Here is a 23,551-nt window from a genome sequence, read left to right as displayed (position 1 = left end):
TGAACTCATGGCGATTGTGGCTGCGTGCACAGGACCTGCCTAAGCCCAAGCCAGACAGAATCCTAGCATGGAGAAGAGGGAAGGTGGGACAAAACCCCACTGCTAGCTGAGAAGACATTAGCATTTGGTGGCTACTGGGAGAGAAAGGGTTTTAACAAGTGAGGTGACCTCTGGTGGAGCAACGACAGTCAGAGCCAGGCTCTACTCCCAAGACTTGTTGAACAATATGAGCTGAACCTGATGGGATTTTAAGGGGGAATGGGGGGGAGAAAACTCAAAGCTTCATATGTGGGAGGGCTTTGGGAGGAGTGGGGGATGGGGATTGAATAAAAATATATTGTATGGGATTCGAAGAATTAATAAAAGATTTTAAAATGTGTTTATTGTAAAAGACTATTCAGTGCTATGAAAGTCATATTCAAAATAACCTTTGAAAAGAAAACCTTGTGGGTTGAAAAATAAAAGAATGGGAAGGAATGTAAGTATCCTGTCTGAAGTGCTTAGGGCCAGACGTGTTTCTAACTAGGGAGTCTTTAAATTTAATTAACTAATTAACTTAGTTCTTTTATATATGTGGATGTTTTGCCCGATTTTAAGCCTGCCGACACATGCGTGCATAGGGTCTGTGGAGGCCAGGGGAGGGCATCAGCTTCTCTGGAACTGCAGATGGTCTTGAGTTACCATGTGCTGGAACCCGAATCAAAACCAGAGCAGCCACGGTTCCTAAGCCATCACTCTAGCCCTCATTGGATTCTTTTTAAATCTGGAATGTTTGTGTATGGAGAATGAGATAGCTTGGAAATGAAGAACAGCTCTGTGCCCAGAACTGGATCCTGCCTCTTCTGTGCCTCTCACGGGGAAGCCTTGAGGTTAGTCACGTGCTTTGTTAGACCTCGCAGTGCTGGGGATACAAACCAGGGCCTTGCACAGGCTAAGCAATACTCAAATGATGAGCTGCGCCCCTAGATCTTTTTCTTTTTCTTAACTCTCTGAGACTCTAAGTCTCACTGAGGTCTCACCATGATGTAGAGACTGGCTTTGAGCTCACTCTGTAGCCAAGGTTACACCCTCCTGCCTCAGCCTCCTTAGCAGCTGGGGCCATAGGCTCGTGCCACCCATGCACAGGCGTCTGCAGATCATTTTCATGCATATTTTTACTGTACCTGTGTCTTGGCTACGATCTGTCACATGAGGTCAAGTAAGATTTGGCACATGAGATCAAGTGTGAGATTTTTTTCCCTTTGCAGTAGGGCAACCAGTATTGAAAGATTTGGGATTTGGGAACTTTTCAGATTTGAGATTTTTCAACTTATGATTAGGCATATAGAGTGTACATGAAAGTATGAGCAAGATTGGGATTTGAGGCCTCCAAGTGACTTTTGTATATGTTCTGGTTTTTTATATTTTTCCTAAATTGAACCCATTTAGCAAGAAATAAAGCCATACAGAGCTGGAGGGGTCGCACAGTGGTGATGTGCTTATCTTGCACAAGGCCCTGGGCTCATCCCCAGTATGATGAATGTGTGTCTTCCCTCTCCTCTCCTCCCCTCTCCCTCTCTGTTCCCTGTCCCTCCCTCCCTCCCTCCCTCCTTCTCTCTCTCTCTCTCTCTCTCTCTCTCTCTCTCTCTCTCTCTCTGTCTCTCTCTCTCTCTCTCTGTCTCTCTCTCTCTCTCTGTCTCTCTCTCTCTGTCTCTCTCTCTCTCTCTCTCACACACACACACACTAATATATCTGTCGGGGCCCCAAATACTAGAAATAAAAACCCTGATCCTGCCAGCCCTTTACCATCACCCCCACCCCGTCTCAATTCCAAAGTGGCCCGGGACCTCCCGTCAGGGCTGGGCCGTGACCGGGTAGCAGAGATCCATCCACTCACTTGCTGATGCAGTCGTCCTTTTTATCATAGGCGTGGATGACGCCCAGACCCTGTATGGAGGAGGTGATGTGAGAGAACCAAGGTGACCGGCTGATGTTCTCCACCTGCTTGAGCTCCTGGACTCCTCGATGAAAGATGCTGTGGGGGAGGGGGATGAGAGGATCCGAGAGAGTCATCAAGTAAAGGCTCAGAGAGCTCTCCCTCAGCACAGGCAGGCCAGCCACACCTTCCACGTGGCAGTTACGTCAAAGTTAGTGTGATAACTGGAAGGGAGGACCCGGCATTCCTCTCCAGGATGTCCTGTATGGTGTTCGAGGGGTGGGGTAGCTGAGAGGTTTGAGCACATCATTACTTCATTTGGCTTCTGACCTGAGTGCTTCCCATAGCAAGAATGACATGCATCACACTAGACGGTTCTAGACTTTTAAAGACCCAAACATTTTGCACAGTGGAGCCCCTGAACACAAGTCAACCAGTTTTTGGTAACTGTGATGGTTTGTATATGCTTGGCCCAGGGAGTGGCTCTGTTAGGAAGTATAGCCTTGTTGGAGTAGGTGTGTCACTGTGGGTGTGGGTTTTAATACCCTCGTCCTAGCTGCCTGGAAGTCAGTCTTCTGTTTAACTTTGGAACAATATATAGACCTCTCAGCTCCCCCTATACCATGACTGCCTGGATGTTGCCATGCTCCCGTCTTTATAATAATGGACTGAACCTGTAAGCCAACCCCAGTTAAAAGTTGTCCTTATCAGAGTCGCCTTGGTCATGGTGTTCATTCACAGCAGTAAAACCCTAACTAAGACAGTAACCAATGAGAGAAAGAGAAAGAGAAATCTGACCCAGCTGCTAGTTCGCAGCACTCCAAAGGTAATTTTGTACAAACATCATGATAACCTCAGGAACTGTGTTCAAAACTGAACTCTCTTGCACCTTGCTGTCTTGCGACTTACATGGAAGCCCCGAGAGCCCTGATGATAGGAGACCTATGCCCTCAAACACGCACATTTGCTGGCTATCCTCCAGATAGCTTTCAGATTCCCAACTAAAATTAACCCACAGAATGGGGAAAGCTCAGTAGCTCAGAGCTCAGAGAATTCATTGTAAACATGGATAATTAGGCTAGGGTCCCTTCTTTTTTGGTCTCTCCTGTTTTTATAGCAAAGGATTAAGCCTATACTAAGTCAGTCAGTACCAATGGAGGAGGCAGCAACCAAAGTGGTCAAATGGCTAGAGGCACGAGGGATTCACTAGCAGCTCTGACACTCATGGCGTGCTTTCTGTTTGTGATAGACTCTCAGAAAACAGTTTTGACTGGCTATTGCAATAAACCCTTGAGTTTGGAAATGTGTGCTTTCCTTGGCGATACCAAGGGTACTGCAGTGAGAGCCGACTCTGCTGAATCCCAGGACACTCATCTTAGTTCCCCTGATCACACCTGCTCCTGTCGGGTGCCCGTGTCAGTCTCCAGCCACAGGACACCCACCCCTCACATATTTGTCATTATCACTGCCTCAGACTTGGTGCATGAGTCTGAGCTGTGACTACTCCACAGCTTCTCCTCTTAGACCACCATCCTCAGCACAATGGTCTGCCATCTTGGATTGCCCTTGGTTGTACCAATCTCCCTGACACCCAAAAGCCCCCCCTTTGTGAAACCCTGATGACACTGCATTGTAAATGCCCCCCAAACCTCCTTTCCTGTCCTCACCATGGCCACTCATTCCTGTCCCTCATCAGCCCTTTCCCAAACTGCACATCTCTACAGTTTGCTTATCATTCCACTGCATCTTTAACTGGGGAGGACCAAATCCCTCCTCTCACCTGCTCCTCCGACATAGGCAAGGCACACATTTTTAATGACTAAGAACTTTGGGGGAGAAGGTACAGATTTGCAGCATATCAGGGTTCTCCACCTGGCTTCCTGGCAAAGCTGGAATTCTGGCACAAACCTTTCAGACTTACAGCCCTTTGTTCCCTTTGGTACTCCCCATAATGCCTGATGAGAAATCCCGCTGCCCCTCACCCCCACTTGCACTTCCAGTGTCCCTCCTGATGAGCGTGTACACATTCAGGAACTGTCCCCATTCCCTTCCACACATCTCTGTACATGTACACCCTTTCCTCTTCTCACCATGGCCTTTAGCTGCAGCGAGAGCTGTTTTTCGAAATTCAAAGTGGCTGGAGATGGGCATCCTGGGAGCCCAGTGGTTAGGTTGAATCAACAGACAGATGGTTAGCCTGCTTACTAGTTTCCTGAACCTCCTAATAACTTACCCACCTCCCAGCATTGCCCTGGGGCCAAAAGCCGACGGATGCCAGGTACTTGCCATAGCACCTGGTGTGTAACAAGCGCCAAGAATCTGGGATTCTCCCATCAGGGAAGAAGGCAGGCATTCACCATCACCTGCCGCCCAAATGATGCATACATTCATTCATATTCTCTCCCTACCCCAACTTAGTGTGTTTATGTTATGGGATGTGTGTGTGTTGTGGGGGGGGGGGGTGTTGGTGGTTGGCTATTTCCCATTTTCAAGTTGTCTATAGTCCTACCGTAAAAGAATGAGGAAGATTACAGCCAGGCCAGCCAGCACCACAAGGACAACGGGAAACACGGCAGCCATAATCACCAGAATAAACACAACCATAAAAAACTGCTGCAGAAAGTTCTCAGCGTGAAACGGCAGCCTCACGTCCAGCTCGTCCATGTCTTTAGAGAAGCGGTTCATTAGCCGGCCTGTGGGAGTTGTGTCGAAGAAGCTCATTGGGCTCCTGACGATCTGAGGGTGGAAGCAGAGTGAACCGAGTCAGTGAGGGTTCCGAGAACTTCTGGCAGGGCAGGAGGTGAGAGGAGGTAGGGCCAGATCTATTTCTCCAAAGCACAAGGCCAGGAGATCGGGTGATCTTTGGAAAATGAGCTCGGTGACACCACGAGTGAATTCCAGAGATGCCCTTCCTATGTATAGGGCTTCCTCTCCAAATCTCAGGTGCCTTCTGGGATAGGGGAGCCTGGTACTCTGAGAGGAGGGAAGGATTTTGAGCCCCAGGCAAACAAAATCTCAGAAGAGGGAGGGATTTTGAGCCCCAGGCAAACAAAATCTCAGAAGAGGGAGGGATTTTTGAGCCTCAGGCAAACAAAATGCCAAGTCTACACGTCTGTCTACTCCACAAAGCCTGGAGCATACTTGTGTACTCTGATAAGAGCCCTGGCAACCAACTGCTGCTGCCTGCCGCAGCAACAGAAAGCAACAGCCCATTTCCAGGCTGTCACTAGTTGGGGCTCTTAGAAGCAAGATGTACATCTTCTCTACCATCCTTCTGGCCTAAGAGTCCACCATGTATCCTCCCTATTGCTTTCTGAAGTTGGCCTTCCTGTATAATACTCAAACAAGTGGCAGACTTGAAAACTAGATGGCAGACTCCAGGAGAGCTGTCCCATCCCCAGAGTCCAACACAATGTTTGACACAGTATAAGGGCCTGCTTAGCCCTGTGCACTGAGCAGTCCTGGGGGGGGGGAGGGGGCCTGCAGCCCTCTGTGCTTCTACCTTGTTAAATACTCTGTTGTGGAGAGAGGAAGATGCCATCAGTGTAGTGTTGGTGAAGGTAAAGCCTTTGATGATGCCAAACATCAACACAGACACCATGCTTGCTATGTAAACCAACTGGTACATGTGGTATTTGGTGTCTTGCAGGGTCTGGTCGACATTGCAGGCTGTCTTATTGTTCTGGGGTGCACAGATGACCTGCAACACAACAACAAAAGAAGTATCAAGAACAGAATGCTATTGGGAGAAGTGGGGGCTATTTCAGATCATCTTTCTGAAGAGAAGACATTAAAAAGGGCACATGGCTGCTAAAAATGAGTCAGGTAGGACTGGAAAGATGATGCAGTGGGTTAAGTATTTGTCACACGTGCATGAGGACCTGAGTTCAGATCCCTAACTGGCATCTAAAAGCAAGGCATGGTGGCACAGGCCTGTAACCCCAGTATGAAGACTTGGGAGAAGATGGGTAGCTAGCCACCCTCGACAAAACAATGAGCTCTAGAAACCCTACCTCAAAAATTAAGGTAGAGAGGAGTAAGGGAAGATACTCAAAGTCAACCTTCGTCCTTCACACACTCACACATGAACAAGTGCCTACATACATGCATAGAAACAAACATATTTTAAAAGAATAAAATTTAAATTCACATCAACAATGAGTCATGTAGGTAAAATCAAATCAGGTCCCTCACATATATTGGAACAGGCTGCCTGAGCTTTGAGTGCCTCTTCCACAAAGGAGCACCAGATGGTGAAGAAAATGCAGGGGTGGGGCAGCTACCCCAGAAGCTACCTGTGCCTTAGGAGACCCAGTGCTGTTAGGCCAAGAAGACCCCGAAGCAAATGGGACCTCTGGACTCTAAGAAGCTGGCCTGGCTCCTCCTTAGGCAAACCCAGACAAGGCAGAGAATCAAGGACCATCCTCCCACCTGCGAAGCTACCCAGCAGCAGCCCCTATCTAGTGGGATTCAGGGGTCTCTATGTAGGGTGGTCCAGTTCCTCAATCCTCTCCCCCAGCCTGTCTCCAAAGGCCAACCGTGGGGATGTTGCTGCCCTGTTCTGGAGTCTCTGGCAAGAAAGAGGGAGACTAGCAAACCCAAGGGGCTCTCAGAGGATTCGACAAACGATGATATGGCTTCATCCCTCCCTGTGAAGGGACACAACATCACCAGCATTTCTAGAGAGAGGCCATCTTCCCCCTGTTGTCGAGAAATTGACAGTTTCATTTTTTCTCTGGGCTGTGTGCTAAAAAGTCAAGGATGCCTTTGGGGAGCAAACAAACATGTTTCTTCTAAATGCCATTCTGCTGATTACAGTAATGGGGGAAATGTAAACCAGAGGTTGCTGATGGATGAGCGCCTGCAGAGGCAACAGCATCCCTAGGGGAGCTTAGCTGATGAAAGGCTCAGCTTGCAGAGCAGGCTTTGCAGTGCTGGTGGTGGTACCCACAGCATCCCTGGGTCAGGAATAATCACAGGGGCACCGCACTGTCACTGCATGTTCAGTGGCCTGTTGAGGAAGCTCAGAGACCAAGGGATGGCTCCACTTGACCCTACATCTGAGGTCCTCTGAGGAATGGACAAAATCTCCATAAGCGGAGACTTGGAAGAATACACATATTTGAAAAACAGATCTTGGTTTGTTTACACAGAGCAGGCATCTCACTGGTCTATGATGTGGGAACAGCTTCCAGAAGCTGTAACCAACAACCTCTCCCCTCCCCCACACCCATGCATCCTTACTTTGATGTCATAGCAACAAGGTGGTATCACAGTGTAATCTTGGATGATGAGCAAGCACCCCAACCCCCACACTCAGCATTCCCTGGAGCTCCAGGACAAGCTTTGAAACCAATGGCCAACTACTGGGGAAGATCCCAGCAAGCTGGAGGGAGAGGAGTGAGTGGTCCTGCCCAGAAGGGTCCTGGCCAAGACTAAAACCCTGGGAGAAATGGTAGACCCCCTGCCAGCATAGAAACACTTCCAAAGGCTGCATCTATTTCAGGTCTCCTCACTAAGGCAAGTTGGGAGAGTGGCCCTGTCCTTCCTCAGAGGAAAATTCAAACTGATACTACCCTACCAGGGATTCGTGTGAACACACACACACACATTGGAACCATCATTTTTCAGAACCCCCTTTTTAATCTGAAGATGTATGTGTAAACTTTCAGGTGCCTTGCTTATTTAAAACAACAACAAAAAACCCACACTCACAAGAAAGGATCTCAAGAATTTGAATTATATGACCCAGAAACTAGCCTCAGTGTCTCCAAAGAGGTCAAGGGGACAAAGGTGACACTGGGTGTCACTCTCTATTTCAAAACCTCTGTTGAGTTTTGTTCCAAGACATAGACTCAGTGCTGTCAAGGGAAACTCACCTGGGAGCCCCTGTCTAACCAGATCCCCAGCCACCAGGTGCTGAAAGCAGAGCTGCCCATCATCAGGAAGAAGAGACACAAAACCAGGAAGGAGACCAGGTACCCTGCCGGAGAAACGGGGTTGCAGATGTGAGAGCCAGTGGCTGATTCTCCTACCCTGAGCCCCATCCTTGGGATCCAGGATAGTCAAAGGCTGCAGAGAAAAGGTCATGTTCACGTGCTAGTAAGGACACAGGTATGTGTTACCATGCCCGTCAAAAGCAATTCGGTATTTGCTAAAAGCAAGTCAAGAGTCCAGTGTGGTGGGACAAGTCTGTTGTTCCACATCTGGGAATGTTGGTTAGGTAGATCACAAGTTTGAGGCCAGCCTGGGCTACACATTTGATTCCATCTCTAAATAAATACCAAATCCTTAGTCTTGGTGGAAGAGACTTGTACATGCAGATAGTCTCTTGTGTAATGAGCTGACTGCTGCTATGCTCAGCAATCAGACCATGTGCATTTGTGTGTGAGTGTGTGTGTGTGTGTGTGTGTGTGTGTGTGTGTGCATGCATGTAAGTGTGTGTGTGAATGTGTGCCTGCATGGGAGTGTGTGCACATTTTTATGTGTGTATATGTGTGCATGCATGTGTGTAAGTGTGTGTGCATGTGTGTGAGTGTATGCATGTGTGTGAGTGCATGCATTTGTGTGTATGTGTGTATGTGCATTCATGTAAGTGAGTGTGCATGCATGTGAGTGTATGTGAGTGTGTGTGTGTGTGTGTGTGTGCGTGTGTGTGTGTGTGTGAAAACCACCAATAGCTTCTGACTACTGCCCACTCAGCTCCAATAAAACAGAACGTGGCAGCTTTAATGGAGATAAAAAATGACTCCATTTAAAGGGCTGTATTATCAGACTTTAGGTTTTAGGGGGAAATGAAAGCACTGATAAGCAGCCCTAGCATACGCATAAAAAGAATAATTGGGTGACGGAATCATAAAAACACGAACCCAACAGTTTAAAAACAGATTTTTAAAATGCAAATTAAATCAAGAAGCCTGATGTTTTATACTAAACCTCCAGAAGCCTTAATATACGTGTGATATGTTTTCCAGGTCACGATCCCTTCTTGGGGGGATTCAGTCTGGATGAGCTGGTGAACGGGAGCTGCAGAGACAAACAGAGGGAAGGCCATGAGCCTCGAGGCCAGCTGGGGACACACAGCGAGGCCAGCATGTCCCCTTCACACGCCCCGCCTCCACTGCTAAGGTCCTTGGCCTATTTTCCACACACTTTCAATGGTCTAATATACCTTGCTCATTTTATATTATTTGATCCTCCTTACTGCCCTGAGGGGCGTATGACTTGAAGCCTAAATGCTTAGCCCTGGGAGTCCAGGGCTGTGCTGGCTCCCAGAACTGAATGTGAAGCAGAAGACACAGATGAGAATACAGTGTGTCTATATCTCTTGAGAGCTCCTGAGTTCAAGTTGGGCTGTGTGCGCTGCTGTGACAGGACAGGTGGATGCGGGGGGGGGGGGGGGACTTTGTCCGTGGTCTCTTTTCTACCTCACAGATACCTGACGGACAAAGCCCCATCGTGCTGTGCCTGGGAGCCTGCAAATGTCTTTGGGATGTTCCACTCTCTCCTCAGGCTGCAAAATGAGGTAAGGCCGTATATGTGAGCAACCCAGGACACAAATGGTAACAGTCCTTTCAGCCAATCCAGGGCAGTGACTAGAAGCCTTTGGGCTTTTCCTGAGCCTGAGAAAATACTTCAGCAGAGGGTGCTGAGGAGGGCTGCCCAGCCTTCAGTATGTGCCTTGTCCCTTCAGCACCATGCCAGGCACTTCTCAGTCCAGCGACCAACCTTGGGAGACAGGGGCTGTCTCCAGTGATGTTTCACAGTCTACTTCCTTGTCCAGAGAAGGGTGGGTGGTGAACAACATGAGGAACAGCAGTCTCCTTCCCCATCCCACCCCCCCTCCAGCCTCTGCCAAGATGTCAGATGCTGAGCAGTCTAGAGTTCTCCCCAACAAAGGCTGCAAGAGGTATCTCAGTGATCCCCTTTGGCCCAGGGAGACTTACAGGCCATAAAAATAGGTTGTCTTTCCAAATGTGCATATCTCACAAGCAGCATTAGCAGTGACAGATAAGAGTCCAGTGACTCAAGACTTTCTTCTTCATATTTTAATATTCTGAGATCCAGATGTGCCTTCCACTTGATATATAAAATGAAGAGAGCTTTAAAGATGAGTATTGACTTCAGTGTGCAGCTGTGTACACTTCGCTTTGATTATTAATTTTCTTGCCTTGATTCAGAAACAGTATATGCTGTGGTCATTCAGGCAAACCTCAAACATGATCTTCTTGCCTCTGCCTCCCTTGTTCTGGGATTTCAGGTCTGTGCCACCACACCCAGCCAAAAGAGTGTGTGTGTGTGTGTGTGTGTGTGTGTGTGTGTGTGTGTGTGTGTGTGTGTTTCTTGCTATATATTAGTGAGGGTCAGACCTCTTGCAGGAAGCCACCCTGTTGTGATCCCTGTCCCTAAACAGGCTGAGGCCCAGAGTTTGTGCCCTAAGGACAAGAGAAGAATAACAACCGTCTAAGGATAAAAGGGTAGCCTCAGCAGCTAGCCCTGGTCAATCTCACTCTCATTTCTCCCTCCTTGCCCCCAAAATGTTCTCATAACCTCACCTTTAAGCCCTCCACTCTCTCACATCTTCTCATCACGTTATCTCTAGGAAACACCTACGCATCCCTGAATGAGCAGTGCAAAGATTGCCCCTTCTGTGGAGCCTCCCACAGCCTATCTGTTACTCCTACGTCAACGCCCCGTACCTTTATCCCAGTTTGCCACCGCTACTCATTTGTCAGTGACCTCTGCCAGCCTATACATTAAAACCTGGGAACAGAGCATCTCTTCCCTCCCAGCCTGTTTCAGGACATGGCACTCAATGCAATGTCTACAACTTATTTGTCGAATGGATGTATAACCTGATCCAGCCTCGGTCCCTCTGCAGCTTTATCTTTTCTCAATGCTCCCTGTGAAGAGTAGGGGTTCTCGGGCTTTCTCTTGCCTCTGCATCACTTCCATGTGCTGCTTTGACCTCTTGAGAAGGAGGAGAGCAGAGTGGCACGAGGAAATGATCTAGACCTGACTTCCAAAAGTCACTATCTTTCAGGCGTTCTGCTGGCAACCTCACGGACAGTTTCTCACTTAACCTCCGCAGGGCTCTCTCTGAAGTTAATTCTATCATTTCCCTCCTTTGTAGATTAAGAAACTGAGGTTAAGAGTGTCCAGTTTTATGGCCTGAACATTGATGACACCAACGGACCTGCTGTTGTGGAAAGGGAAAGATCATGAGGCCTCAACCTTACACAAAGAGCCACAGGCAACTAAGGACTGCTGAGAGCAGCAGAAATCATCTTCCCCAGGGAAGAACACACCGATGAGCTATTCAAAACCAAATGGTCAGCCTGAAAACATGCATTCAAGTAACACTGTATGGATCGAACAGATTGCATTTTTATATTTAACAATACATACACAGAATATGTATAACAACAACAAGTAAAGCAAAAGAGGTCATGAAAGAGAACAAGTGTGGGGTGCACAGGAGTTTTTAGAGGAAGAAAACAGAATTTGGAAATGCTGTGATTGTATGATAATATTAATTAATCAAAAGAGGGGACAATCTCTTGCTCATGGTGACCCCAAAACAAAAAGAAAGGATGAATGCACTAAAGGGTATGTTCTCTTCCCCCTTTTATTTCATCTGGGTCCCAACTTAGGAGAGGATGCTGCCCTCATTTAGGGTGGGTTTTCCTTGTTGGCAACTGTATCTGGGAATGTGCTCAGAAAGAACCCAGTAGAGGGTTTAGATCTTCAAGGATCTTCACAACCTGGTCAAGTTGACAGTTGGCATTACCCTGTGTGAGCACACTCTACAACACACCACCGTCCTCGCTTCCCAAAGCGATAACCACTGTTTTCCCACTCCTCCTCTATGCAGATGGGGGATGCCTAGGCACGTACTTCCAGCTACACAGCCAAGGGAAAAGATGGTAAATACCGTTTGTGTCCACAAATTCTTCCGTTTCAGGTTCTTTTCCTTCGTCCTTCTCATCTCCTGAAGCCAAGACTAGGATGAGAAATTGTATAATAAATAAATGGAAAGGTCTGTGTCCACTCAGGATCCAGGGGCAATGAGAGAGAGGGGACTGTCATCTGACTGTACCAGCGTCTTCATCCCTCTGAGCTGGGCTCTCCTTCAGGGTCTCCACCATGGCTACATTGTAAATGTGCTCTGGATCCTGGAGATAAAATGAAATGACTTCTGAAAGTGAGCCAACAGACCTCTCCCAGGCAGAAGGCCATGAGGCGGGACTCTTAATCCCACGCACCAGGCAGGTGTGCAGTTTACCTTGAATTGCAGTCCCCGGAGGTTGTGGATAAGCTTTGCATAGTGCCCTCTCTCTTCCATCAACTCCTTGTGGGTGCCCTTTTCACAGATCTCTCCATCTTCTAACAGAATGACCTCATCACAAGACTCCAGGAACTGCAGAGACAGTGCATCCATCCACAACAGCACTGCCTCGGTAGGAAAGATCTCACACCCAACTTCCATTTGCCAAACTCCCAGCCTGCTTTCCCAGGTGCACTGAATTACTGGGGTTTTCAATCCTGGCACTATTAGCATTAGGGGACAAATAATCCCTTGTCTTCGGGGCCTGCCCTGTGCATTGTAGACTATTTCACAGCCTCTCTGATCTCTACCTACCAGTAGGATGTCTTCCCTAGTTGTGATGAGCAAAATTGTCTGCAAGCATTGCCAAATGCCCCCGGGGTTGGGGGGAGGGGGCAATTGAGAACCACTGAGCTAGTCCCCAGTCTTTTCAGTACAGAAGCTGGACTCTGGCTGCAACAATGAGGCAATCAAAACTTCCTTCGCTTCTTCTCTGTGAATGAGCTACCCCACTCAGAAATCTGATTGACTATTGTGGAGGCCAAGGTTTGGAAAAGACAGAAAACATGATCCCAGTCCTGTCAGAAGCCCCACCCCACTGAGCCCATGGAATAGAAACCAAGTCATAGGCCACACCCCCACCAGCTTTAACAGTACAATAACGATGTGAACAATAAATATCACAGGCCCTGTTTTACCCAAAACAGTTCTGCTTTTCTGATTCCGAGACCCTTCACGTCCACACCAATCCTTGGATTAAAGAATTCTGCTGAGAGGGACGCCGTTTTATTTTGGAAGAAGAAAGGGCACTCCTCGATTGATCCACCCAGCAAAGGGCAGATAGTCCCCTCCTAAAGGCAGGCAAGATGCTGTAAGAGTAGGAACAGTTTGATCTAAAGAAGAAAGCCATCACAGCAGGGCCAGAGCCCCGGCTTTGCACTTCTCCTCTGCTCAAGGCCAAATCCCACTTGGCTAAACTTGATTCGAATCCTGCAAGCAAAGGCCTACCACTGATAGTTGTACACTTGATGGGGTGGGTGGTGCCCAAATGCTTCAACCAGAGCAGTTCCAGCAGCGTGGATAGTTCTAGCCTCTGCCTCCCCTGTCCATGACTGGAGCCCTTCCTCAGGCAGCCCAAGCAGGAACCTGGCTCCTACTGCCCAGTGGAGGGAGACACACCTTCTGCTGCTGACAGAACCTTTCCCTCAAAGACAGACTTGGACCTCAGGCATCGTCCTCTGGTGTTCCACAGCCTGATCTCACATCTTATCTCCCAACCTCTGGCAGCTCTCAGCTCAAGAAAGCTGTAAGCTCGGTTAAGCCATTGATTCTTTGCACACGGGGAGAGGAAGCACACAGGGCCCACTACCATCTACAGGCTTTTCTGCCTGTGTGTGGGACCACCACCCAGACTTGGGAGGGCCCAGAAAAGGTCCCTCTGGCCAGCAAGCCCTTGGCTCACTCTGGTGACACCAGGTCCCTTTGTGTAGCCGTGCTCTGCAAACACTTAGGAAGCTGTGCCCTTAGTAGATTCCAGCAGCTCGTCAGACTGCTGGCCTCGCTTTGTTTCCTCAAGTAAACAGATGAGTGGCTGTCCTGGCCAGCTACTCCAAAGCATCTGAGGTCAGAGCAGCTAGGAAATGTTCTGGAAAGCCCCGGGGCTGCAGTTTAAGGCTGAGCCCTCCCCTCCCCCACAAAGAATGGGATAAAGAGTGTATCAAGATTATGGTGCCACCTGGTGGCCTTCTTCCTCTCCCAACAAGCAAAGAGTGAGCTAAAATGACCTTGGGAAGGTGTGACTGCTGGAGATTCTGGGAAAACACCAGCTTGCCTAAGATCACACCACGGGCTAGTGAGTTTCAAAGATGGGCCGGGCATGTGGCTATGGTTTATCCTCCAAGAGGGGATAATGAAGGGACAGCGCTGTCTCACACCTGTCAGGACCAAGGCAGCATCCTCCAGGACCCAGGACTCCTCAGGAAGACAGTTCTCCCAGGGCAAGCAGATGCCACAGACTGAATAGTCACAGGCCAGGGCTATGGTAACCACACTAAGGAATCTAGCTAGGCCACAAACCATTTCTAGGCAAAACATGGGATTCCAGACTGAATCTAGCCAGCCTTCTCCTTTCCTCAGCCCTGGCCTACAGAGGACCTAGGACTTCTTGTCTAACTAATCTGGCTCATTATTTTTATAGAGCTGTGGCTCACCTGCTAAAGAAACCAGATACTCACATGTATAACATTTGAATGCTTAAAGCTTATTCTGGGGAGGCTGTGGGGAGCTGGGTTTCCTGGGTCTTTGAGAGGCCCTCTCTCTTCAGGGTGGTCCTCCTGGCCTCAGCCAGAGGGTACCAACCTACAGGCTGCAAAGTCCTATAGCTATGTCAACCTTACTTGCTGCTTCAGCCTTCACACCTTCACCACCCCAACTTCTGATTCACTGAAAGGCAATGAGATCTGCTTCCTGCCCCCCCCCCAGATCAGGCCTACTGAACAAGAAGACGGGGCTCTCTGCACCAGTGCCCCAACGGGTTACCTCCCAATGTCTGTGGGATGTTTTCTACTTTGAGGTATGCATGCTTGTGCACACACACACAAACACATACTCACGTGCAGCATATCTCCCAGACTTGGGAGATTAGAGAGAGAGAAAGCATGAGAGGGTAACCTTGGATTATCTTGGGTAGAGAAGGGGCCCTAGATTCCCACCAAGCATTCAGAACCTGTATATGGGATGGATGCAACAAGGTCTGTGACCATGCAGCCAAATCCTCCAGTTCACTTAACATACGCCCTGTCTCTTTCTCCAGCAAGATTCACCCTCCTAAGCCAGAGGGAGACTACTGTTTGCATGGGAACAGGATCTAAGAAGGCAGAAGAACCCTGAAGTGTTGCCCATTGGTCCTGGCCTCAGGAGCCTTTCCTGGGCTAAGGGAAGACTGGGGAGTCTGGGCCACTCATCACAAGAGCCATGACTTTCTGAGTGAGGAAAGAAAACAGAGCTTCCATGACCCCCAGACAAGGAACCCCCGACCTCAGGCCCATCAAGTCCCTATTGGAGAATGGGTAGAGCCTGACTTGTCCATGCCTGGCTCCCCATTTCCTTGGCACCAATGGCCCAGATCTCAGAGCCAAATGATCCTACACAATCTACCCAATGGGGGAGGAAAGGTCGTCTCCCCACTGATCCCAAAGACTAAGCCAAAGGAAGTCATACCCAGAAAGGAGCAGGTAGCAATACCAGGAAGCTGGGGATGGCTGCAGGACTCATCAATGTCTCCTACCATCCCTGCCCTCTCAATCCCCTGTTCAGGTAAAGCCACCTTCTGGTGGGAATGGCATATTTAGGCAGAACAGGAGTCTCTTTGACCATCAAGTGCTGCATTCATCCCAAGGCCTCCCTCATTGACCGCGTACATCCCAGTCACCTGCAACTGGTGGGTAACCAGCACAACTGTCTTCCCTTTGAGTGTCTTCTTAATGCATTCTTCAAAGACATGCTTCCCCACGTGGGCATCCACAGCCGAGAGCGGGTCATCCAGCAGGTAGAGCTGACGATTAGCATACACAGCACGGGCCAGGCTGATCCTCTGCCTCTGTCCCCCAGAGAGGTTGACACCCCTCTCTCCAATCTGTGGACAGGGATAATGGCACTGCCCATCATTATTAAGTCTGCCTGCCACCCCATGGTCTTTGTATATCAGCAGCATTCTAAAATTCTTTGGGACTTGGGGAGACAACACAGCTTGTTATCTCTCTGCACATAAGCTCCTCCATGCCTTACGCTAGACAATGCTGACTGGAAGAATTCCACCACCACCCCCCTCACTTCATGGAAGCACAGTGCCAACAGGGAACAGCTCTCTCTGACTCTGAGTAAGGGGTGCCTATCACATGACTCCCAATTTCCGGTGTACAGTCCACTACTGATTGCTAACACCGAGATTTGGCTTTGGTTTTGGTTTTGTGGTTTTTGTTTGTTTTTGAAGCAGGGAACTTTGGAAGAATATACAGTGAATAGTGAAAAGGAAGGAATGTGCCTGGGAGATGGATCAGGGACCCCTATGTCCACTTCTTTGTGTACAAATGTGTGTACCATGAACACACCATCAATCCCTAAGACTTGGCACCTGATCTGAGGCATGGATTAGATGCTCAGTAAACATTTCCTGCAAGATGAAAATCTAGGTTATGTTTTTCTGGGAATCCCATCCTCCTGAGTACAGAGTGAATCCCACTGTACTCAGATGCTCAGCTTCTAGGCTAGGTGCCATGTGCTGAGAGCTGGGACCTGGGAGCTGAGCAAGAAAAGTGACACATGAACCAGGAGCTCACATTTTAGCACCGAGAACTGGACACACAACACCAGCACTCAACATATTCACCAAGTGCTAGCCAAGAAGCATTAATTGCAGCACTTGGTGTCAAACCACTACTGACTGTAGACCTCCAAAGTCTCTCTCAGGGGAGCTGCATTAGCTTCTGAAAGTCTAGGAGGTGGCTGGACACCCACGCAGGGTGGCAGGGGTGTGCAGATAAAACTTGAAAGGGGAATCCAGAGCCACACACATGTGCTTTCAAAAAGACTAGCCACTCCTGACAGGCAGAGTGAGAGACTGGAAGAGCTAGTTCTCTAAGATGGCAGTATGGGAAAGCTTGACCAAGAGACATGGTATGCTGGGGACAGAGAGGAGGGTGGCAGAGTGGCTCTGGGTCACTTGAATCAGCAAGCTCAACCCAGGACCAGGCAGCCTAGGAGCAAGGTCTGAAGGTGACTCAGCATCCCTGGGCCGCACAGAGGCAGAGGACAAGAAGGAGCCCTGAGACTCCCAACCACAGGGAAATGCTCTTGACCACTGTTGTGAGGACAGAGCTGGGCCTCGGGGTTAGAAAGCAGCCATGCAGCAACTCTTCTTGAGATGGAGAAAGGGTTGGAAGTAAGCTATAGAAGCGACCAAGAGGAGTCAAGCACAAGCAGTTTTGGGTCCACCTCCACTTGGTGGACCCCCAAAGAATCCAGGATAGGCAGAAGCTGGACTCCAGAAGCATTCCCACAGGGTTTCCTGCTTCTGCGATGTGTGGAAATGGATCCAGGTCATCTGGGGAAATGACGTTCAGCTCTGCTTACCTCAGTCAGGTCTCCATAAGGGAGGCTGTTCAAGTCCTTCTGGAGACCACAGACATGAACTGTGTGTTGGTACCTGTAGACATAGAGGCCAGAATGGTAAGACCATCACAGAACACAGCTGCCTAGGCTACTCCTGAAGGAACCGCCATTTTGCCAGCAAAAGGCAGGGATCTTGCTGACATTAGCTCAGGGCTCCCAGGCAAGTTGCCTTGTCCCAAAGACTGTGTCTCCGTGACTCAGAGTTGGTCCCTCCCCTTACAGCATTCATGACATGCAGAGGAAATGGCACCAGGGACTATAAAATCCTGGGGGTGCCAACTGTTATCATTGCTCTTTGAGTCAGAAGGGAGTCAAGATGTGGGCTTAAGTTGTTGAAGATGGCACCCAGGGGAGACACCGGGCTGAATCAAGGCCAGGAGTAGAAGAGAGGATGCATGTGATAGAGCAGCATAGAGTCACATGATTACAAATGTCAACCCTGGCATCTGCCTCTTCTGCTCCATAAGCTACTCTGCCAGCCCATAGGATTCAGAGACCATGGACTCAGATAATAAGAGAAGTCCAAACTGCAACCAGATTCCTAAGTCTGACTCATTACATCAGTCCTATGGTGTCTGAGAAATTTGTGAGTGAGCCTGCTGTCAGGTATTTCTGATGCCAACATGCTGGAGCCTCATGAGCAGTTAACTCTGAGCCACCGGTGAAATGAGATGGAACACCTGGGTCTACCTGAAGACAAGGTAATGGATCTTACCTCAGACAAGCCTGCCTAAGAAGTCACTGTTTTCCAGAGCTTAAAGATATATCAACATCTATCAACGATTTATTAACCAGAAGTTTGACTTTATCTCATCGGATCACTTGAGGACACTAGCAACAATATGCTCATATAGTGCCCGTGTGGATTAATCGTGCCAGGACTGACTAACTGCACCCCTTCTGCTCACGATCTCAAGCAAAGTTTTAGTTACTCAGCCTAAATCAAGATCACAAGGTTCATTTTTCACCAGTGAGGCAACATATGCCCTGTTACAGAGAACCTCAGAGCATATGGTACTCTGCCCTGGGAAGGAAGTGACAACCACTCCCTCTTCTCACCAGGCCATATGGTCACAGGTCTGCAGAACATGCCTCTCCTGAACTTCTGGGTCAGAAAGAGAAATTCCCATTCCTGGGCAGACCCCGTGGATGTTTCATCCAAACTCATTAAAGAAACCTTTCTATTTAGTAACCACCCTTAGTGGCGTGAGAGTCCGAGGCAGGTGGACCAACTACCACAGTGCCAGATACATTCCAGGTTAATAATACCTTTGGTGGTTGTATTTCTCTCCAAACAGTATGTTCTCCCTCACATTTCCATGGAAGATCCATGCTTGCTGGGAAACGTAAGCCAAAGGTCCATTGACAGCCACAACCCCTTTCTGTAACTGCATCTAGAGCAATGATAACCAGAGAACCCTTAGAAAACGCACTCTAGGGTCTCTCCCAAATGCCCTTACTGCACGAACATTAGTCATACAATATAAGGGGGTGACATATGTCTCGTACACACCATATAAGTCCAAGTGTACTCTTGAGGGTCTCTAGGTGGGGCACTTACACAGTCTAGGCAGGAAATTTAAGGAGTAAATCGTCATGAGTCCTGCTGCCAACTGGGGGGGGGGGGTGCAGGCTCTACTTAGATCCTCTCTGGGCCAACTACAGCAAGATGCCTTAAGAATAGATGAGTAACAAGAGGCCCCCTTCCACCAGGTGTGCCCAATGGGATCATCTCTCCTTAGCCAGGTTCCTGGGCACATAGCACAGTCTATCCCCCTAGGATGGAGGCCCCAGTATGCCCTACAGTCACAGAGTTGTAACCATGAAAGAATTCAGGCCTTAAGGGGCCAGAGCTCCTTTTTTTCCCTCACAGAGGGGGAAGTCCACTTCCATGTGGAACTTTGGGACTTAAGTGTTTAGTAACCCATTTAGAAAGCACATCAGGCCCAGTTTGTGATGCTGAGTATCCACAGGTACTTCAACGGACCCAGCAACGTGTGCGTCTGATAGACAGTGGTAAACAGTATCGGTGATATCAGGATCTAACACTGTCAGAAGAGGGCATCTGTAGGATCCCTCTGACGATCATGGGGTGGTGGCAGTGTGGCTGAGCAGGCAACATGCCACATGATGTGATGCTATTTTGACAATGGGGATGGTTTTAGGGGCCTCGAGTTAGACTTGGACAAGAGATAACATTAACAAGTGCAGTTCTAGGAATCGCAGGTGCATTCCAGGGATGGTGCTGAGCCAGTTGACACTGATTGGTCCTGAGGACTCAGCTCTGACTAGCCGGTGTGCTCCCTTTTCCTAACTCTCCTTGGCCATTTTGTAGAGGAATAAAGCAAGATCCATGGGGGCTCAGTTTCTTTGTCCAAGGGAGAATGGTGAACATGTGGTTGAGACAAAGTGGTGAATCCTCCCAATCTAGGACCCACTGCCTTAGACCCCAGGCCACACCTCAGGTCATGGGAAAGTGCCTGATTCCCTCGCTGCCTCATGAAAGATGGGCTCTATCTTCTCTGAGATACTCCCGAGGAAAAAATCAGAGGGTAGAGGTTAAAGGGAGGCAAGATTCCTTCCATTACATGTCAATACACCGAGAAAAGGAACTAGCTGAGAACAAATGAGCTACCCAATGCTAGGAGGTCTGACACAGGAGAAGCTAGCATAGACTGAGTCATCTCTTTGTTGAAGAGACCTGTGCTGATTGGGTGGAGAATGGGACTGGTTTCCGATGTGCCATTGACTCTAGGGTGCTCACCGAAATACACATACTTAGGTCCCAGAGCCTACCCAACCCAGGTCCTAGGTTCTCCTTCCTCACCTCAAGGAAGGAGAGAAGTAGTCACCCTCCCTTCAGAGAGCCAAGGGATGACAAAAATTTGATCCCATTGACCCTCACAAGACTCACACCCCCATTCTATTCCTTCAGAGGTTGCCCAAATTCTTTCAACAATGGGAGGCAACCCCAGCTCAGTCAATCTTCCCTTTAGGAAGACCAAAAGAGGAGATGGTTCCCCACTTCCTCAAAACCTGCCTTACTCACTTAGGGTGAATCTTACAAAACATGGCAGCATGGAGGTAATCTGTGAGCATAGCAAACTGCCTTACCGTCTACGTAGGTAGGGTCTCACAGGTAGACGCGGCAGAGACAGGACAAGACTTAGCAACCTCCCTCTTCCTTTACAAAGTGTTTGGAGCAGCTGGGGTCACACTGTCCCCATGCATTCATTCATTCATTCATTCAGCCCCCGTTTTCACAAAGCACTCTGGTAGATATTTGGGGATTTAAAGACAAACAACCAAAAATTCATCAAAAAGGCACCATGAGTCCCCAGTTCCTTCACCCTCCACCAAGCTGCTTTGCTAGATTTTAATTTTTAAAAACCAGGACAGCCATCAGAGAAGCCACAGATGTAATGATCCATCCCTTACTTAGACCAACATAGAGCTAGAGGCAAGGAAGCAATCACTGTTTAACGCCTGTCCTCAGGAGGTAAACCCAAAAATGTGTGAAAAATCTTGGCCCGTGTCAAGCCAGGCGTGGAGCTGCCGAATGCATCAACCCAAGGGACTCATTGGCAATCTTGACATTAACCCTGTGCAGCAAAACCTGACCACTGTTCTACAGGCTGGCTGCCTCGGCCCCCATAAAGTCTACAGCAAGGAAACCTTTCCACAGTCCTGTCAGGGTAGCCTCTCCAGCCCTTGCCACACACTCACCTGTCCTAGGAGAGCTGAAATAAGGGAACTCTTCCCGCTTCCAACATTCCCGCATATTCCCAAGACCTTCCCCTGTCAGAGAAGTAGAGACAAGACAGTCACTCCCCCATATTCTTGGTGGTGGAGTGGGGGTGGGGGGGCTTGAGCTCTATGGTGACCAGGCCAGGAAGGACAAGAGGGTACTACTTTCACGTCTACAAGGTGGCAGCTGCAGCCTCAGGCCCCAAGCCTAGTGTGCACAGCTTGGAAGGATGCGGAGATGTGCATCTTAATTAAGCGCCCTCCCTCCTATAGCCAGCACACTATCCAGAGGGCTTTTGGAAACCTGGAAATCCTGCTCACGAATCGATGTAAAACAGCCTTGTGCCCGTTTAGGAGAAAAAGACCCTGGGCATGAGGGTAGTCCTGTGCCCAGAGTCCAAGTGACTCTAATGGCAGGTAAAGGAGGATATGACCCAGGGGGGTCGGGGCATAGGACATCCTTCAAAAATAGAGAGCTGGGTGACTTCAGAAGTCTATTTTTTTATGAAATCTTTCATCATAACAACTCAATTTAGAACACCAAGTCATTTCACTATCTCCACAGGATGACTTTATAGCTGAACTTGTGTCAACTCAGCCATCAAGTTGTCACTGAGCACTTGTGATGCACCAGGCATTGTTCTGAGCACGGGCAGTCACCTCACCTTGACTTAGGGTCACAGAGGAGGCACATTTGATTCCAATGCAATCCAAGCCACTCAGAGGATGAACCCAACAGGTGGACCCCAAATTGGCCCCCTAAAGAGCTCGTGTTTTAGCTGGAGATGGACGGAAGGGGAGCAACTGAAATACGCAATTTGTCAAATGTGTATTATGGAAGGGGCAATGAGTGGGCAGAAATGGAGGGACGGGAAATGTATTCATAAGGTGGGTGCTTCTGCTTGCGCTGGCTCAGAAACGTGTGCTGAGTGGGAATTTAGGGGAAGGCAGCTTGTTAGGGATCTGCAGGGAGCACTGGGAGTAAAGAGGATGCGCCAGGTAAAGAATGACACCATAAAGACAGAGCACGTGCTGTTAAATCAGCCCACACACAAGGCAAATGGAGCTCCAGGCTTCTGGGAAGCTCAAGCAACTTCTGAAAAAGTGAGCTCAGATCCATATAATATCCCACTGTCCCTTTACTACCTGCGGGCTACTGACAAAGTCCTAGTGCTCTGCGGTGGAAGATGGATGATCACACTAAAGGTCCCAGGCCCATGGGCCCACGGGCAGCACTCGTCACAAGTGGCGTTGAGTAACAGCTTAAAGAGGGGCTGGAGAGATGGCTCAGTGGTTAAGAGCACTGACTGCTCTTCCAGAGGTCCTGAGTTCAATTCCCAGCAACCACATGGTGGCTCTCAACCACCTGTAATGGGATCGGATGCCCTCTTCTGATATGCATATTTACATACATTAAATGAATAAATAATTCTTTAAAAAATATATGTGAAAGAGGTAAGGCAGAAGTCACACAGGTCTCTGGGGTAACTGATAGTTTGTCTGCTTCTGTGTTTGAATAGAGGCTATATATGGAACATTCTAGAACATTTGCAAGTATCCCTGATGCTACCCTGTAGAACAAAGATGCATTCAATATGGGGTCAACTATGGTTCCTTTCCAACCCGAACCTATATTAGATCTGTTCATCACCTCCCACTATACCTAGCACCAGGGTTGCTGCCTGTCAGCAGTAACTTCTTTGACTCATCTTTATGGAATGCCAAACACCATGCTAGGCACTGGAAATAAGCCATGATCAGGACCAATGGAGTCACTGCTCTATGGGACCCACAGTGTCAATGCTGCAAGAATGTGGAGCTGACCCTTTAAATCACAATAAGACTTCACAATAATGAGCCTAGCTATGGATGCTCAGTGTGGGCCAGCTTCGTGGGGGCTCCTTGGAAGCCTCCCTTGAGTCCTGGCCATTCCTTCTGGCCAGGCAAGAGCCTCCTAAGCCCATTCTTTTCAGAATAAATCCCAGGAAGCCTTCATCTTCTGGGCAACTCATTTTCTATTTGCTCATTCACCAAACATAATTAAGAACCTGGCACCAGGCATATAGGCTCTGGGCTAAGGGCATAACTCTGAGTAACATTTCCCCTGCCTCATCCTGGAGGACAGCGTCTAATGGAATCGTGGAGCTAAATTTGGAGAAACTTGGTTGGCCTGAATTTAGAACTTTTAAGTGTGATGCGTAAGCCAGTCATGATTGTTAAGGGGGAAAGAGGACAATGGTTGTTAATGGCCGTTGAAGCTTACCGTGAGCTAAGTGTTTTGTATGCGGTTCTCACAACCACCTTGTGAAGTGGATGCTATTACAAAACCCTGTGCACCAGGCAAAGAGAAAGACTCTTCAGGAGCTAAGGCAGTGTGCCCAAAGTAAAGTAGC

At 48.7% G+C, this 23,551-nt stretch overlaps 1 protein-coding gene across 4 annotated transcripts in view; it reads right to left on the bottom strand.

Annotated features, from left to right (window-relative positions):
- The window catches only part of Abcc12 (ATP binding cassette subfamily C member 12), a 73,933-nt gene that overhangs the window by 16,139 nt on the left and 34,243 nt on the right, over positions 1-23,551 (bottom strand). For 3 of the 4 annotated variants that reach the window (XR_002378562.2, XM_021170537.2, XM_085843731.1), the window contains exons 11-22: positions 21,138-21,209; positions 18,681-18,805; positions 17,373-17,445; positions 15,673-15,876; positions 12,201-12,335; positions 12,015-12,090; positions 11,850-11,918; positions 8,852-8,941; positions 7,795-7,898; positions 5,418-5,615; positions 4,425-4,651; positions 1,877-2,014 (exon numbers count right to left, since the gene is read on the bottom strand). Coding sequence is in view for 3 of the 4 variants with exons in the window: in XM_021170537.2 (XP_021026196.1) it covers positions 1,877-2,014; positions 4,425-4,651; positions 5,418-5,615; positions 7,795-7,898; positions 8,852-8,941; positions 11,850-11,918; positions 12,015-12,090; positions 12,201-12,335; positions 15,673-15,876; positions 17,373-17,445; positions 18,681-18,805; positions 21,138-21,209 (1,511 nt within the window). In the remaining variant the exon portion in view is untranslated. The remainder of the gene's footprint in view (positions 1-1,876; positions 2,015-4,424; positions 4,652-5,417; positions 5,616-7,794; positions 7,899-8,851; positions 8,942-11,849; positions 11,919-12,014; positions 12,091-12,200; positions 12,336-15,672; positions 15,877-17,372; positions 17,446-18,680; positions 18,806-21,137; positions 21,210-23,551) is intronic. The other variant, XM_085843732.1, reaches the window with a different exon arrangement.

Source organism: Mus caroli, unplaced genomic scaffold, assembly GCF_978045245.1.
Source record: "Mus caroli unplaced genomic scaffold, Mus_caroli_1 scaffold_10, whole genome shotgun sequence".
NCBI classification, from domain to species: domain Eukaryota; kingdom Metazoa; phylum Chordata; class Mammalia; order Rodentia; family Muridae; genus Mus; species Mus caroli.
The sequence above is the reverse complement of the archived record's forward strand: the minus strand, read 5'-3'. Positions and strand labels throughout refer to the sequence as shown.